At 33.4% G+C, this 17,544-nt stretch overlaps 5 protein-coding genes across 6 annotated transcripts in view; 2 read left to right on the top strand and 3 right to left on the bottom strand.

The window, feature by feature from the left end:
- Window positions 1-1,991: 1,991 nt before the first annotated feature.
- Window positions 1,992-4,410, top strand: LOC131666118 (reticulocalbin-2). The gene is made up of 4 exons (XM_058938515.1): window positions 1,992-2,320; window positions 2,655-2,802; window positions 2,990-3,445; window positions 3,522-4,410. Exons 1-4 carry the CDS (start codon window positions 2,113-2,115, stop codon window positions 3,691-3,693), a joined length of 984 nt encoding a protein of 327 aa, XP_058794498.1. The 5' UTR covers window positions 1,992-2,112; the 3' UTR covers window positions 3,694-4,410.
- A 136-nt stretch (window positions 4,411-4,546) lies between these two features.
- Window positions 4,547-7,730, top strand: LOC131666119 (chromatin modification-related protein MEAF6). Its single transcript, XM_058938516.1, has 4 exons — window positions 4,547-4,834; window positions 5,093-5,296; window positions 5,372-5,408; window positions 6,244-7,730. The coding sequence occupies exons 1-4, from the start codon at window positions 4,763-4,765 to the stop codon at window positions 6,585-6,587; spliced, it is 657 nt and encodes a 218-aa protein (XP_058794499.1). The 5' UTR covers window positions 4,547-4,762; the 3' UTR covers window positions 6,588-7,730.
- A 22-nt stretch (window positions 7,731-7,752) lies between these two features.
- LOC131666120 (cuticle protein 21-like) lies at window positions 7,753-9,686 on the bottom strand. The gene is made up of 4 exons (XM_058938517.1): window positions 9,539-9,686; window positions 8,976-9,028; window positions 8,632-8,893; window positions 7,753-8,040 (listed from the first exon to the last, which is right to left on the bottom strand). The coding sequence occupies exons 1-4, from the start codon at window positions 9,551-9,553 to the stop codon at window positions 7,762-7,764; spliced, it is 609 nt and encodes a 202-aa protein (XP_058794500.1). The 5' UTR covers window positions 9,554-9,686; the 3' UTR covers window positions 7,753-7,761.
- Window positions 9,687-11,699: 2,013 nt separating this feature from the next.
- On the bottom strand, window positions 11,700-13,284 carry LOC131666114 (small ribosomal subunit protein uS15m). Of its 2 annotated transcripts, none has more exons than XM_058938507.1 (5): window positions 13,230-13,284; window positions 12,916-13,141; window positions 12,576-12,709; window positions 12,183-12,378; window positions 11,700-12,106 (listed from the first exon to the last, which is right to left on the bottom strand). In XM_058938507.1, exons 2-5 carry the CDS (start codon window positions 13,128-13,130, stop codon window positions 11,857-11,859), a joined length of 795 nt encoding a protein of 264 aa, XP_058794490.1. In that variant the 5' UTR covers window positions 13,131-13,141; window positions 13,230-13,284; the 3' UTR covers window positions 11,700-11,856. The 2 variants fall into 2 exon arrangements, with proteins under 2 accessions (XP_058794490.1, XP_058794491.1); XM_058938508.1 differs by having other exon boundaries at window positions 12,916-13,144; window positions 13,230-13,249.
- A 245-nt stretch (window positions 13,285-13,529) lies between these two features.
- LOC131666142 (midasin) overlaps window positions 13,530-17,544 on the bottom strand; it is a 92,945-nt gene continuing 88,930 nt past the window's right edge. The window contains exons 23-30 of the mRNA XM_058938552.1: window positions 17,113-17,360; window positions 16,444-17,030; window positions 15,543-16,366; window positions 15,036-15,456; window positions 14,320-14,953; window positions 14,002-14,242; window positions 13,674-13,923; window positions 13,530-13,595 (exon numbers count right to left, since the gene is read on the bottom strand). Of these exons, the coding sequence (XP_058794535.1) occupies window positions 13,741-13,923; window positions 14,002-14,242; window positions 14,320-14,953; window positions 15,036-15,456; window positions 15,543-16,366; window positions 16,444-17,030; window positions 17,113-17,360 (3,138 nt within the window). The 3' untranslated portion in view covers window positions 13,530-13,595; window positions 13,674-13,740. The remainder of the gene's footprint in view (window positions 13,596-13,673; window positions 13,924-14,001; window positions 14,243-14,319; window positions 14,954-15,035; window positions 15,457-15,542; window positions 16,367-16,443; window positions 17,031-17,112; window positions 17,361-17,544) is intronic.

The following is a 17,544-nucleotide window of genomic DNA, read 5'->3' as shown; positions in this document are numbered from 1 at the left end:
TTCGTTACTACGTTGAATGCCAACCGCTACATTCAATAACCACGAATAAAAATTTGTAATGATCCAACAGCATTGAACCTACATTTAAAAGAATATATATGCCGTGGACATTTTATAAAAAAAAAATTATAAAAAATATAATAAATTGTTCAATTAATGCTTATCGCGACTCGGCTATTTTAATCAAAACAGTTATTTTTCCATCTACCTGCTGATAATTAACTCGCTCAGTCGAGGTAGACGTGCAGGTGTTGAAAAAGTGTTAGATCTAACAGCAACGAAAAAAAAGCAAGAAACAAGAGCGCTCTCAGCAATCGCGGTCGAAGAAAAAAAAGAACTCGCCTAGAGAGAGAGAGAGAGAAAGGAAAGAATCAAGGAAGGGGTAGGGAAAAAACCACGGAAAGGCACGGAACATCCTGTATGTCGTGGCTGTGTGGCCAGAGAGAGAGAGAGAGAGAGAGAGAGAGAGAGAGAGTCGACCCCCGTTCACGCTCCGTTGAGTTTTACAGCGTAACGCTGATTTCATAAGCATTCGCCTTCTTCCCGGAGCGACGAGCTCTCCGCGATACGGATGAAGTTCAGACGCCCGCGCGACGTGCGATAATCCCTATTATTTCTGTCTTCTTGCTTCCCATATTTTATAAAGGTCGCTGCTCGAAATTACTGTACGCGCAGCTCGAGCAATTTGACGTGTTTGCTCTCGCGAGTGGCTGGCGGTGCACGCGTGAGCAGGATTTTCGTTTGGTTGACGCTTGGAGATCGACGGAAGGAACAACCAGATTACGTCCGTTGCGTTATGATATATAGGTTGCTTGATCCCCTCCTCCTTCGGTTTTAAGCGACCGACCACTCTATGAAATTTGTTGGAATTGAAATCCGATTTTTATCAAGCTCGTGTTATATGTGCATGGTGGAACTTTTTTTTCTTTATTATTAATGCGGACGCGTGTGCACACAAAGCTCCGATTATTTTAGATACTATATCTGCTTTTCCTTTTACAATTAACAGACTATTATTATAACTCGAAAATTTGGAGGAAAAACATACAGCTAGCAACGGACCTTTGCGAAATGACTTTCAATAAAATCGGAAGCTCTTCCAACGAATGTTAAATGTGCATTAACAAATTAATATATTGTTAAATCTTACGCACGCTCTTTCACAATATTATAACGACATCTCCCGTATGAGAGGTTGTTTAAAGGTTTTTCAAGAGGATCTCTTATAAATTGAAACGTGCTTGTGCATAAATAACTGTGTGGCAAAACCCACGAACTTTGATCCCTTTGTGAGCTTCTTCACTGCCAGTGTAGCTTAGGAAGGCAAACGTCTAACACGTCGAAAGCCATAACATTTTACAAATAAGTGAGTTTAACAGCAAAACAGTATTGAAATAGAATTATTAATCCAAACAAATGAGTTTATAATTAAATTCTTATTCGACCATAAGTTTAAAATACGCTAAAAGCATTCAACTGTCCGTAAAGTAGAGCAGTGGCATTTTTCTATATTCATGAAAATCAATTTTATGAATTTTTTAAAATTGTGCATAATTAGGTGAAGGTGGTGCAATTCAAAATCTTTGTATGGTAATTAAGTAACAGCAGACATTAAAGCCAGTTTTATGTAAATATATTTACATAATTATAATTTGTGAATTTTAATTGAAATAATGTCGTCAATAATTTTGTAATTTATTATCTATAAATAATAAATACCTTTCATTTTTATTTCACGGAATATTTTCCGCTTAATTTTTTTAAACAAAATAAATGTCATGGCTGAATATAATAAATTGTAAATATATTTTAATGATTCTATTTCCATGTACCGTTTTTTTGATGAAGGCAATGATTTTCAAAATTTAATCTAATATTCGGAACCACCGTCTAAAATCACCACCTATTGATTTACATACTCCCATTAATATCGATACATATCGAGTTTAAAAAAAATCAGCTGTTCGACATTCGCGCTGGCACTTTATCAGCAACGTCACGTAGGTTAGGGTAGCTCGCGAGCTGAGCAAAGTGCAGACGCGTAAAAGCACTTGAGCATCTCTGATTCATTTTGCTTCTTTACTTTTTGTTTGCCGTTTATATACGCCAGAGATGCGCCTGTCCGAGTGCAGTCTTCTTGTTCTCGTTTCACTGATGTGTTTGGCGGACTTCATTATAAAATCGCAAGCCGCCTCCGCGCACATTCATACCCAGCACCACAGCAAGGAGAGAACGGAGGATGGAGCTTTTAGTCCACGAGACAGCGGACACTATTCCCACGGCGAACATCATCAGGAGTTTGACCATGAGGCCATTCTAGGTAAGTAAATATAAAGTATTTTTATTAAAATTAAGTTTTAAGTCGAATTTGAACTTTTACGAAGGTAGAATATATTTGTTTTCATGCTTTTTTGAAATGTTTACTTTGTAAAAGTACAGCTTAAAAATAGCAAAGCTTTATTTTATTGAAATCAAACTTAACTAATTTAATGTTCTATTTTTATCAATAAAATTTTATTCTAATAATTTATCCAAAGTTTAAAAATTATGTACTTTGTACTTTTATAATTTATAGTATTAATTATGATGCTGTGAAATTTCCAATATCTAAATATTGCATTGTTGAATATTCTGAAATTGTATTTTTAATATAGGAAGTGTCAAAGAGGCAGAAGAATTTGATAAACTACCAATTGAAGAATCAAAAAGACGTTTGAAGATTCTATTAAACAAAATGGATTTGAATGGGGATGAATACATCGATAGGAATGAGTTAAAAGCATGGATTTTACGATCATTCAAGTAAGTTATTAACGAATCACAAGTATTCATTTTTCTCCTTTTTCTAATTCTATATAACATTTTATAATAGCTTTTAATATATTAATGGTACATTATTAGATATGAGTGCACATTTTGATTATCATTTATTATATAATATAATATTTTATCTTTATTCAAAAGTAACATAATCTATTTCTCACTGTAGAATGCTTTCTGATGAAGAATCTAAAGACCGAATGGAGGATGCTGATTCAGATGAGGATGGTAAAGTGACTTGGGAAGAAATTGTACAAGATACTTATGGTTCTGATCCAGAAGATTTAGCTTTAGAAGACAAACTAATTGAAAATGATAAAGCTACTTTCAATGCTGCTGATTTAAATAAAGATGGCTACTTAGACGAAGATGAATTCAAGGCGTATACTCATCCAGAAGAAACGCCTAGGATGTTGGATGTTATTTTAAAACAGGCATTTGTTGATTATGACAAGGACAAAGATTCTTTCATAAGCTTCCAAGAGTTTCTAGGTGAAAGAGCAGAAGGACAAGACAAAGAATGGCTTCTAATTGAGAAAGATAAATTTGATCATGTTTATGACAAAAATAATGATGGTAAATTGGATATAAGTGAAGTTCATACATGGATTATTCCCAGCAATGAGTAAGTCAACTAAATTTTTCTGCTTTCATTTCTCAAAAGAAAATATGACATCTAACTTTGTGCATAAAATTTACAGAGACATCGCCACTGATGAAGTGGATCATCTGTTTGCTGCATCAGATGATGATCACGACAACAGATTGTCGTTTGATGAAATTTTAGAACATCACGATGTTTTTGTTGGTAGTGAAGCTACAGATTATGGTGACCACTTGCAAGATATCGAACGCTTCCAAGATGAACTTTGAGATACGATCATAGAACCAACCCTCTTATCATTTTCTGATTATCGCAAAGTTTTTCGTAAAAGGAGATGTTCGAGAGCTTTTTTTATATTTTTCAATGCCTGCGCTTTTTTGTTTATTTATTACGGTGTTTTATTCCTATATGTATGTGGTAGCTAGAGACTGGTTTGATAATTATGATTTCTTCAACGTGAATGCATTACAAATAATTGCAATAAGGACATATTCTCCTGTCTTAGTCAGAAGCAGTATTCAATCTTGTTTGTGTGTGTAACGAAAAACCTTAGTCTTCCAAGGTTTATTAACTTTTATGTGCCATACTTTTCTTTTGTATCGTATTTTGAAGATTTTATATATATTTAATTACAATCAAATTATTTCTTAGCATTTCATATAAATTTATCGCAGCTTCGTTCATCCTGAAATAACAGAACAATGTTTCAATTACTTAATACTGTTCAACGAAACGCACTGAATGTTGCATATTTCAATGTAAAAATTTAATAGTATTGAAGTAGTTTTATTTTTAGATAATTTTTATTTATTTCTATAGACAAATATTTATGGTTGTAAAGTATATATAATATTTATGATACTCTTATTCTTTCTTTATTCCTATATTTCATTTAAGAATATCTAGCATGGTTAAATTTTCATTTCACGTATAGTTATCAGCCTGATATTTTTAATATAACAAATTTATATGAAATGCGCACGCTCATGCAAATTAATAAATAGATGAATTGTAATTAGACATAAACTATCTTTATAATGATCATAATGTAGTGTGCATATTATTTATTTAAAAATAAATGATTCCGTACAAATTTATTTCATCGCTTTGCTTTACACTTGACTTGATTCAATTAAATTTTAAACATTTAAATTACGGCGGAAAAAAGCGGAAGCGTCCATTTTGCAGAAAAATGGCGACTGTTTAGCATCACAAACGGCAATGGCCACCAAAAATATATAATATATGGTGTTGAATTCGAGAAAGTTTCATGTTTATCAAAGCTTGTAGTCGTACGAGACTGTTTTGCGATAGAAAAAGAAAAAAATTTATTTCATCATGACTGCAAAGTCATCAGTTGATTTGAGGTCAGAACTAGCTGAGCTTGTTAAAAGGAAGGCTGAAATAGCTGTAAGTGACTGTAAACAATTGTTTTTACTCATTTACCTGTCTATGCATGCATTAACTGCCATAAATAGATGAATAAATAAGCAAGGGTTTTTAATTTTATTACTATATATACAACTTATTATATGTCAAAAATTATGTTAGAAAGAATATAAATATTTCTAAGGTTAGGTTCTTGTAGAAAACTAACCTCATATGAAACTAAAATTTACCACAATTTAATTGTTTTTTTATTCATGAATACTAAATTGTATTATCCAGGAAACGTTGGCCAATTTGGAAAGGCAAATTTACGCTTTTGAAGGAAGTTACCTCGAAGATACTCAGTTATATGGCAATATTATACGAGGATGGGATAGATATCTAGCGAGTAACAAAAATACAAATAGTAAAGCAGACAAGCGAAATAGAAAGTTCAAAGAGGCTGAAAGACTGTTTTCAAAATCATCTATAACATCTATGGCTGTAATTTATAGATAAATTTAGTTAGTGATCCATTATTTATAAAAGCATTTCTATTATGTGTATTTACTTTTGCAGGCTGTTAGCGGTTTAGCAGAGAATGCACAGGAAAAAAGTAAGGATATAAATGGGTATTCGTAACTTTTAAAACTCACCACTATCATAGTACCAATTGACCAGTATCTTTTTTCTTTTGTAATTTCTTTTCCTAGTAATCATCATTTTGCACCTGCATTCAAATGTATTTTAGTTCAATTGCGTGAAAGTGTTTAGTGTAATTGAATTGTTATTTATATTATAAGTAGGTGTATGTAAAACATTTAGTATTTGTTATTGTATAAAAGTTGTGCTAATTTTAATTTTGGCTTAATTTTTATTTTATATTAGTATGTAAGTTTACACGTCTTCACCTCTAATGAGAGGTTTAAGTAATTGTACAAGCTTTTTACCAAATACGTCGAATGCTGGTGCGTCCGTTTTCATCAATATACGTATCTTTATTTTAAAGAAAATTATCATTTCTTATTTTTTCACTCTGTAGTTATGCAGCCTTGACATTGTGGTGGTAGTCTCCTCCTTATTGTACTGTTTTCTGGTTATCAATGACCAAAATTACTGGAAGAATATTATAATTTTATGATTTCTCTAAATATTTATCAATTAGCATTATTATAAAATTGTCTCCTGCTTCTTGTGACAATTGTTGGCAATGTAATGTACGGCTATAGATAAAACTGTTGATGTTTATCATCTTTGCTTAGAAAGTTATTCAAGTTGTGATATCAATTCTAAAATTTGCTAATATACACTAACTCTAATATTTGAATAACTTGAAGTATATGCCTATCAAATTTGTTGCACGTTTTTTATAAAATCTGCCTGCGAATTTGCTGTTTCCTTTCTTCTTAAGTAAGTGCGTCTGGCTATTAACAAAAAGTAACTGATTCTAGTTGACCGATACAGCGAATCAGAATCGCAGATTGGAAATAGTGGCAGTGAGGACAATTGCAACTTCAATAATTCCAATGCAATTTCGTCTAGCAATAGTAAAGAAACCAGTGGTAAAAATCACACGTCAGCTCAGACTGGATATACCCAAAATAATGGTTCCCTTGGTAGTACAGACAGTAACGCTTCATTTCCAATACAATCTAACGGACCAATATCTAATGGTAATTTAGATCATGGTTCGACACCTGTTAAAGATGGACTCAACAACAGTAAAGATGCCAATAAAAGTAGACCCTCGAATAGCGCTAAAAAGAGTAGTAGTAAGAGATCGAGAAATAGGTAGGATCGGTAAACAAGATTTTTAATCACTTTTTCATTATGAATGAATTTGTTAAATAGTTCACTTTCCATTGAACATTACTATATAAAAAAAAGCGTCATCCAATGTCAAATCTATGAAACTATATAGGGTCATATGTCGTATCGATGGGGCTGCAACGACTTGATGTATACCCATCGTTCTTGATTGTACACTTGATTTTCTTTTTCTGTAATGTATATTTAATGTCTGCGGTAACTTATTTATTTTAACATCTCGATATAAACTGTAGCTAAGCAAGTGTAAAAATGTCCAATGTCAACTGTAAAATATTGTTTGGTAAATGCGTTGCGGACCCTGAAAATAAACCTATTAAAAAATGTATAACACTAAGCGCTTAAGTCTCATTGTTGGTAAATAGATTGTAGACGACTAGACGGGCTATAATAAATACAATCAATTCAGCAATTAATGAGGCATAAATACATAATAAAATAATTAGTACTTTCTTTTAATAGACGAATTGATTGATGAATTAGTACAGTACGTCATAGATAGGAGAAGAAGAATTGATGATTATTTATATATTTTTTACATTTTACGCTGATGATACATTCGGAATTTTCTGTTCTTTTTTCTAACTTTCAATGATGACATATACAATACAATTTCTTATTTAACGAACGAAGGAAGTTAAATGGTGTAAAATTTGCGATTGAATCTAACTGCATCAAGTTATATAATTGCTATAAATTACCTCGAATTTATGCATCTGAAAATTATACGATATGTAAAACTGTTTTCTGTAGGACCAGAATTGAAAACCGTGTAAATTAATATTTAATTGTTTCTTGTAATTTATTATTGTAATTAAACCATTTTTTATCAATTTGACACGTTGACTTTCTTACATTTATTCCAAACCGTTTTGTCCAATTAGATTGTACTCTTGATTATTTGACAAACTAGGTTTTTCATTCTAATTAAATAATATAAATTTCAAGTTGATAGGCCTAACGAGATCAGAATTTCTATGCAACGTCGTACGTGCGGTTTTTTATTAAATGCGTGACTGTTCTCGATTTCAACCGCATGTGGCCAATAGAAAAATATGCAAAGTCTCTGTGGCACACAAGTCTTAGTTTGACTTGGCATTGATCCCTCAGCTCGGTGAATGAAATAATTATGCAATCGAGTATCAAGGCCTAGGTCTTGCTCTGTTGTAAATAGAAAATGGTGAAAAGTTCTTGACGATTGCAGATTGAGCGACGATCGTCATTGGCTTGGTCCTTGTGACAACAGCATTGAAGCCGTGCTGATCGTCTGCCGTGTAAGTGACAGTTCTTATGGAACCATCAGCTTCGACGACCGAATATTCACCACGTACTGTATCCCCGTCGCGTTCTTCCCAGGCTGCCTTTGTGTCTCCGGTATTCCCGTCGAGCACACCATAGTTGTACGAGTACTTCGGATAAATCTGTAAGAAGCAGGGCAGAGAGGGGGGAAGGAAGTGAATTATCGTCGGGGAAAGCCGTAAGTAACAACAAGACGCCGCCGCCGAGGCGAAAGGCTAATTGCTGTTTATTATCCCGTCAGAATGCGACTCTGAGCGTCATAATTTTTGCGCTGATTGATAAGAGCCACCGCGAGGAAATTGGCGCACGTCCAATAAATACGAAGCTCTAACGAGCTGCGGTTTAGCTGGTTTCCAATCGGTTTTTGAGAACAATGTTTTCCCTCTGCACCTTCATTTCCAACTTCTCGCGCAACGATTATTACGTGTGTGTGTGTCGATTTCGCGCCATTTCTGCTTCAGAGCGCAAAAGATTGGAGCCACGAAAAACGGAGAAACTGTTCGTTAAATCGCATAGTGGAAAGTTTTCCGCTTGTACACTTTTCTCATCGCGTAGTTATAGGTGTAATTTTCAACGATAACAATTCTCTCGAATTTTAATTTAGTATCAAATAACATGGTTTAAGAATATGTTATTATGAGAATTAAGGCGATCGTTCGAACAGCTTCTTCCATCACTTTCCTAAAATATCAAATGTTAAAACGGTGTCTCACCGTAAACTCCGCATCTTTGTTGCTAATCTCATGTTGCGTGGCGATGAAAGATCTAGGTTTGTCGGCAATCACCGTAGCAGGCACGACGTAGCTGTTGGACGCTTTTTGAGACGCATAGTATCGTGCACCATAAGCCGATGCAACCTTTTGTACTTTTGGCTTGGGACTGGAGATGCACACTATGATTGCGTCGCGATAATTTTCGTGCAGTGCTTTTGTGTTGCAAAGGTCGTTGTTAATCCTTTCTGATTTGTATCCATACCTGAATTGATTCGTGCAGAAGAAAATAACGTTGGATTTTTGAATTCGAATTAGAATTAGAATTGGTGAATTAGAAAACTCACTGTGATAAAACTTCGCTTAGGCTAATTCCATTCAGAAGAAATACAAAAACTGCCTGAAAGTAAAATTGCGACACTTTAAATATTGTACGAATGAATTTTTTGGATAATAAAAATCAAGTACAAGTAATGTTTGACCATTTCATATTATGCGTTAGCCTTTCCTCATCAATCGTTGTTCAAGCTATATACGTATTAATACCAAGTAATTACTAGTTACATGCGACTTTGTGGTCAAAGCGTTATCGTATATCACACAATGTAAAGTTCATCTTCGTACTCGACTATGTATTCCGATCGTTTCGTAAAGAAATACGCAATTGGTTGCATATAGATCTACCGGATTAATTATTCAATTTCAATGTACTTTGCGCAGGAAAAAAGAAAGGACAAAATTTGTAAAACACTCTTTCAACACTAATAATTTCACAGAACTCGCGCAATTGAAACAAGTGAAAATCACGAAGAGTAATACTTAATTGATAAATTTTGACAAGATTCCACTTCCGAAAGCCAACATTGGGCACCAAGCGACCGATTTGAAACGCACATTTGAAACTCTCTACCTTGGGAAACAACATCTCGTCGAACGCAGTGATCTTTCAGTTGCGTTTTCACGATTTCTCCACTGTTGCTCCGAAGATCTCGCTCGGGAGCACCATTCGATAATGCGACATGCAGCCGAAGCGACGTGTTTCTTTATATGTACCTATGTACAATACAATCGCGCGCGTTCACTCGCGCGCGCCCGTTATATTTCGCGCGCAATTGCCCCGCGCCGCTTCGCTTGGAACCTCAATTACAGTCAATTAATGTGACTCGACGATTAATCATCGGCGCACGCGAAGGCAAATTAAATTTCGTTTGCCGCGACAAACGCGCGAGCTCGGTTCGTCTACTTTCTGTTGCAAACGTCGAGAATGCAACGATTATTGCCGCGGAAAAAAACTCGCCGGTGTATAAATATTGAAAAAGAAAATCCGAGTACGAATGTGTACACGCATTAGTGACGCTTGGTCTGAGGAAAGTATCGACGATTGCGGATGAAAAAATTCACCTTGTCCGACGGGAACTTCTCTAGCATTGCCATAAGCGACCTCTAAACCAGTTGCATACTTTTATAAGAAACTGTTCATCGGCGATATCAATGCTCTAGCCTGCGACGAGATTGATTGATGTGTCAACAAAAAAAACGCATATGATTACTTTCATTTTAACTTTCATATTCAATACGAAAAATAAAGTTGACAGGTGTCACACATATCAACCTGGGCGTTTCCTAAGATTCTCATTTCTATTTAACATACGTATATCAGTGTATCTTGGAAGACTCGTTCCAACTTTTTGGGATGGCACGACTCGTTAAATCAAGTAGACATTCGATATGTAACGAAAAACCTGAATTCTACATTTTTATTTAAACCCGTATCCTCATTGGCAATATGTTGACAATTAATATACCTATAGCATTACTGGCGAAAATGTGGACTATCAAGAAACAATTAAAGCTTTTGGATAATTAAATGAAGACTAGTGTACAATACAGTTATAAGTAATCGCAAAATAATAGAATAATGTGAGTATTTGATGTTATGTAGTATCATTACGAAACTAATTATTAAAAAGCTACGATACTGGCATCTTTATCCATTGCTACGACTTATTCGCCTACAGGATATTTCTCTGCACGTGAAAATTATGGATTTCTTCGATAAATGTTACATCTCAATGTCGGTATTATTGTCGTATTACCTTTCCGATGAATCGGCTAACAAGTTGAAGTAATTATAAATTGTCCTCTTAACTCAACAAACAATGAAGAGTATCTGGAATTCTTCTGCTAGCGCGAAGTAAGGATATACACTGTCAATAAAATCTTAGTAAATTATGAAGAAAGTCATGAAATAGTTGTAGTAATATTATTATCACATATTCTTAACAGGTTCGGCATCAATTTGTCACCGAACAAATCAATTTATTATAAAATCTATATTCTTCTAGTCTATGAGCATTTCAAGAAGTATAATAAAACATTTTGTTCTCACCTTATTACAATATAGTTTGTTAAGGTTGATTTTTTTCCAAATTATAGTTATTGTATGCGCAGACTTTCAGATTAAAGTTTTCATTGCAATACTTTCAATAAATAAGTCATCGAAGCTTGCCTTTGAGAATATCAAACTTTTCACTCTTTTTGCCAAGGCACATCACAGGATTTTTGTTGTGACTGTTTGTCGGTTTCATCAAACTTTCAAAATCACAATTTTTTCTCATAAATACTTTTGAATAAAATTATATAATGCGTCACTGCTTGCGTGATTAAATATTTATGCCCAGAGACATTTCCAAAAGTAGAAAGCGGATTCGGGATTAAATACAAAATCGATTTTATTTAAAAATTTTCTAATCAGTTTTCTTTGTTACTATGCACTTCAAAACTTATATGGTCTATATTATTGAGAATAAACCATTGGATGGATAATAAAGTTTATACGGGAAATAAATCGACACAAAAGAAACAGTCATCTAGAAAAACCGAAATAAATACATTATTATTAAATACTATCTCGAAAAAGAGTTGTTTTTAAAACATTGATTTTATGTCTCCTTTAAAGCTTGCGTCACGTTAATTATATTACTTGTTATTGTGTATGCTAATGTAATAAAAATCAGGACATTGTATCGGAACAAAAACCATAAATTAATACTTTAATAAATAATACTTTTATGATAAACTCTTAATTCTTTCAGCAACAATTGATCAACACTATGTGATAAATTATAACGAAAGGTGCGATCCTTTTGATCTTACAAAAGACAGAATATACCAATCATGGTAATTTTGTATTAACTTTTATTTTTAATATAAAGATATGTCATAAATTTAGTTTACAAATGACGCAGCTTTTTGCTTGGCTGCCTCAATTTCTTCCTCACTAATCGTAGGCGTGACACCGCAAGCGATCTCTTCGTTTCTTATGAATTCTAATTTTTCGGCTTTTTCTTTGAAAAAACTAGCCTGTTGAGACTCTAATTCTTGCCTATAGTTAGCCAGTTTCTCCTTTACTATTTTGTCACAATACTTTTCCATTAATCGCGTCGTGCACGATTTATAGTCAAGTGGTTGTTTGTCTCTAAAATAAGTTTCAGCAAATTTAGAATATAATTGTACAAAATCTATTTGCCCTCTTATAACATTATTCAACTTACTCAGGACATGGCTTGTATATAAGATTGAGACGTTCAAGTAAGAATTCAAATCGTGGGTAATCCTGTCTTCTCAAAAACTTCAAACATTTATTTCTTTTGTCAATTAGCTCTTTTAAGATTCGTTTCGTTTTCTTATTTTGCCAGAAGATTTTTTGATGCTCTTGCAATTGTAAAATTCTGACTGTCATTTTTGCAACTATAATTTATAACAAATATAACAAAAAACAAATGGTTATTAAATTTCAACCACTTTAAATGGTAAGAGGACCAATTTAAAATTTTTAAAGATGATAATTTTTGAAGAACCATCATATTTATAGGTACATGTTTATATGTTTATACGTGTATGTATATAAAATTCAAATATAACCAAATAATTAAAAAATTACATACTCTTGGCTTCCATAGAACCTCGATCGTGGCTATGTCGCTGAACTAATTGTATGGCACGTTCTTTTTGAAGATAAACAGTAGACTTTCTATTGTTGAAATTGATAGAAAATATTTTCTTGACAATACTATCAGCTCTGTAATCAAATTACTTTACATTTATAAAAAAAAGTCGAATTTGTATGGTCTTAATTTAAGTATAATTTCCTATAGTTTTGTAATATAAAATAAATATCAATTGATCAGTATATTTTAATAAATTAAGTTATTGATGTTTCAGGGAACATATGACCTATAATATATTATAAACAATACGTATTAAAATACTACATATTTTACTTACCCTTTAAGCTCTTCTGATTTTTCAAAGAATTTTATAGGATCTTCTGGCTTAATGTTCAATTCTAATCCCCCATCACCACTTTTTCTTGGGTCAATACATGATATTTTTTCTGGTTCGATCCATTCTACTGGAAGTTTTGGAACTGCATAATTTCTTGTTTGAATTAAGTTTCTTACTATATTGGGCGTAAGACTCAGCTGACGTAAGATATTCATTTTGTTTTATTCTACTTATGTACAAAATTAATCATTACAAATTAATTTAAATTCTATTATTCCTTTAAAATGTCATAAAAATACAATCATTTTTCTTACAGCTGCTTTTTTTAATAAACGATCAGTTTTGAGGTTAAGTAGTGTTTTGGAAACCATGTGACTATATCAGCGCTGGTGTTATGGCGTTCAAGTCGCTAATATTTGAACAACTTCAATTTTTCTAAATTGACAAAAATGAATTTTTTGAAACTTTATTGTAATATACAATTCTATAAAATTTCTTTATAAATTAAACCCTATTTATTTATATAAGCTTATTGCTGTTCAAACAAATCACGGCAAATTTCTGATAGTTAAAAACTATTTTTTATGTATAAAATTTTTAGTAGCTTCGTTATAAAAAGATAGTTTTACAACGATCCACACAAAACCTTTTAGTGGAACATGATAGGCCAATAAGGAAAACTGGAATATAATAAGTAAAATTAGAAGGTAGAAAAACTATTTATTTACATTCACAAATCAAAAAAAATATATATATACAATATAACAAAATACAGCAAATACTAGTTCTTCTTGGAATAATGAATGCCAGTTTTCTTTGGATTAATTAAATGTCAATTTTACCAACTACTTCAAACCATTGTCGCAAAGCATCACTCAAAACACCAGGTAACGCATTGATATCTCTTAATATCATGTAGAATGGAAACGGAAAATTATCCATATATGAATTAATGCCAACTAATTTCCCTTCTCGGAAAACTGGCATTCTTATATCTAAGATTGAATCCTGTAAAGAGAATGTGTTTTTCAATAAGTATGGAATAAATTAATTACAAAGTAAAAAAGAAAACTGTATTCTATTTACCTTATTTTTAGGATTATCTACTATAATAAAAACCAAGAAAACGTCTGCTAAACGGGCTTTACGAACAGCTCGATTAACCGTGTCGATACCCTCTGAGAAAATATTTCGTCCATCTGATAAAACAAGAAGTAGTTTTGCGTTGTTTGTGGAATTACTTTGCTCTTCTAACATATCAACGACACCATTCACTAACTGGCCAATTTTAGTTTCTTTTTGTTCAAACCTCATTTCTTGCATTAATCTAAAACAAAAATATAAAAAAATGAATTATACCTCTATATATTTCTGACGTGTAAAAGCCTTATTATTGAATTATACCTTGATCCACTTTGTTCATTAAATGTTTCTCCCAATGGATGTACAACTGTAGATTTTTCTCCAAAACTAAGAACAGCTAGTTGTCCAGCTTCTAAATACGTCATTGCTTTACTTATAAGTGACAACGATTCAAAGGCTAATTCTTTGGAATGATTATCGGCCATACTACTAGAGTCATCAATGGCCAAAACAATTTGATAATCTCTTTTGGATGGTTTTGTTCGTCTCATCCAAATTTTATCCTTTCTAAATTGACTAGCAATGTAGGGAATGATTTTTCTCATATTTATTCTCCTACCAGTTCGGTAATCGCCTTTCAATCTCGAAGCCTGCGTAGGTTCTAGTATCAATCTTAATTTTTCTGATAGGTCGCGAGCTGCGGCATCAGTCACAGAACTCAAGGTATTCCAAGCTACAGTTGCCTCTTCTGTCGTCGGTACATGTGTCCACTGACTCAGCATATTTTCTACCTCTTGTCTTCGCTCTTCCATCGGACGATTTAATAGTGTTTCATTGTCAAAATCGGTTAAATTTGTAAAGAAGGCCGTTTCTGCACCTCGTGAAACTGTCGTAGTTTCTGTATTTTCACCCTCGATCTCAACAACTGTTTCCAATTGTCCATCATCTGCTCGACCTTAAAAGTAAACATATTTTGCATAATTTGTTACTCCTAAAGAAATGATTAATTTGTCTAAAAATAATTTTTGAAAGTTTACCCTTTTCTTTAGATTCTTGTTTATCTTTGTTTTTATCATCGTTGGGCGACTTTTCAGGATGTTGTTTCGCTACAGTTTCATCCTCTATGATCTCGGTATCTTCATGCATGTCGATATCCATTTTATCTTCTTCTTTTTCAGAAATTTCTTCATGTTGTTCCATATTTGAAGCTTGCTCTTTAGACTGTTCTTCGGTTGCAGCGTCCATTGCATAATGATCGAACTTATCCTTTTCTTTAACGTGTTGACACATATCGGGATCTTCTCCTTTTTCCTTTTCTGCTCCTTCTTCGTTATTGTCCTCATCTGGCAACTGTTCTTCAGCATGAATCATTGTCTTCAACTTTTTCTTGTCCGGTTCTATTTTTTCAGCTAGAGTATGTGTTTCATCACTCTGTCCTGGATGTTTTCGTTTTTCTCGCTGCAAACATTCATATGTCCGTTTCAAAATATTAATTACTAGTAAAAATTAATAAAAAGCTACTTATTAAATTAAATTAATGTTACCTCTTCAAAATTGTTCTCTTGAGTTGGCTTGGGAACACTCTTTTCCATTGATGAACCCGAATGACCAGTATCATGCTGCTCTGCTTGTGACTGACCAGTACCTTTATCTTGTTTCTCGTCTTGCCAGTTTTCAGAATTTGATTCTTCAGTTGTATCTTGTTTATTTTCAACATTACTGGCCACTTGATCTTTAGAGCCTCCTTCCCTCTCGTCTGTTTGCTCAGTAGCATCAAGTTCTTTACTTGCCTCATCGACACTTGGTTCCGCCTTCTCTTCAGCTATATTTTCGAACTTTTCTGCTTCTTCTGGCTTTTCCTCCTCACCTTCAGTTTCTTTAGATGGTTCTGACCCTTGTTTCGCAGACTCTTCTTCGAGTGTCTCTTCCTGAATCTTTTCGTCTTGTTTAGTTTGATCACCTGCTTTTTCGGTGTCATTTATATCCTCTTCATCACTGGAGTCGTCCTTTTTAGTCTTATCCTCTTTCATTTCTTCATCAACAGCGGGTTCTTCGCCTTCTTTGATTTCAGGAGGAGGCATATTTTCTTTCATCCTATCTATGTCAAATGGATTCTCTTCATCTTGTTTTTCTTCGTCTTTAGTATCATCGTCGTCGATATTCATTTCTTCTGGTAGATCTAACGGTTCAGGTTCTGGCTCAGGTTGGTGTTTTCCATGATAAGGATTGACTTGGTCTTCGTCATACTCTGGCTCCTCCATCTCGTTAATCTCCTTCTGTTCTTGTTGCTCAGTTTTTTCTTCATTGTTACCTTTGTCCTCGGAATCTTCGGTTGTACGTTCGTCTTTAGCTCCGAACTCTTTTTCTCCTGAATAAAAAAATTACTTCATTATTCAAAACGAAATTCATTACCATTAAAATCTATAACAACATAAAAAGCATTACCTGTTCTTTCACCATCGCCAAGTTCGTCTTCATTTTTATTAGTTTCTTCTCCCTGAGGCTCTTCCTCCTCTTCATCATCCCAAACCTGTTCATCTAATTTGTCAGCACCCTCAGAAGTATCTCCCATTTGCTTATCAATATCATCATCGTCCTCATTATCTTGATCGCCATCTTCATTTTTTTCTTTCTCTACATCTTGTAGTTTTCCCTCAAAGTCCTCCGACATCTCAATACCTTTATCCTCCTCAGCACAATCCTTGTCATCTGGATTTTCATTCTCTTGACCTGATGGTTTTGCATCCTCTAACTGATCTTCAGTTTCGATCTTGTCTGAAACATCTTTTTCACCTTCACCATCTCCTAGTCCCATACCACCTTCTTTGTTTGATGACTTTTCGCCATCTTTTTCTTGTTCTAAATCTAGATCCTTTGGCGTGCAAAAACCGTTGGTGGCAAGGTCAAGGAATACGTTGAGTTGCATATAAAGAATTTTACAGGTGATGCGGTAAGATGCTATCTGCTCACTTAGGTAGAATTGCACGAATTTGAGGTATTGTTGCATGAGTGGCAAGCATTTTTTAAGAACTCTGAAATATGACAAATAAAAACATATTATAAATAAGTCGTTGAAAAATTCTTAAAAATTATACAGTAAAATATTAATCTTACCTAAAGTAATATAAAACTACTACGTCATCAGATTCGTATATAGTTTCCAAAATACTAGTAAGGTACTGATGGATTTCTTTCAATTTTAAGGTGTTTACGTCTTTTGTAACAGCATATATTAGTTTTTCTTTTAGCATGTTTTTTTCAAAGTCATTTTTATCTTCCACTTCATCATTTTCTACTTCTTCTTCCTTCTTTTTATCATGTGTTATTTCATCTTCATTCTTTTCATCGTTTTCCATTTCCGTCTTATCTATCTTTTCATCACTTATAATTTCATTTTCTTTTTTGACATCATTTGATTCTTCTACTATTTGTTCTTCTTGGTCGTTTATCTTCTTTTCATCTTTCTTTTCTTGTTCGTCATTCGTCTCTTCTTTTTGACCAATTATCTTTTCTTCTACCGTTTCATTACTAATCTCTTCGTCATTC

The sequence above is a fragment of the Phymastichus coffea genome, unplaced genomic scaffold (genome assembly GCF_024137745.1).
Source record: "Phymastichus coffea isolate CEN01 unplaced genomic scaffold, Cenicafe_Pcof_1.1 PCOF00056, whole genome shotgun sequence".
NCBI lineage: Eukaryota > Metazoa > Arthropoda > Insecta > Hymenoptera > Eulophidae > Phymastichus > Phymastichus coffea.
The sequence above is the reverse complement of the archived record's forward strand: the minus strand, read 5'-3'. Positions and strand labels throughout refer to the sequence as shown.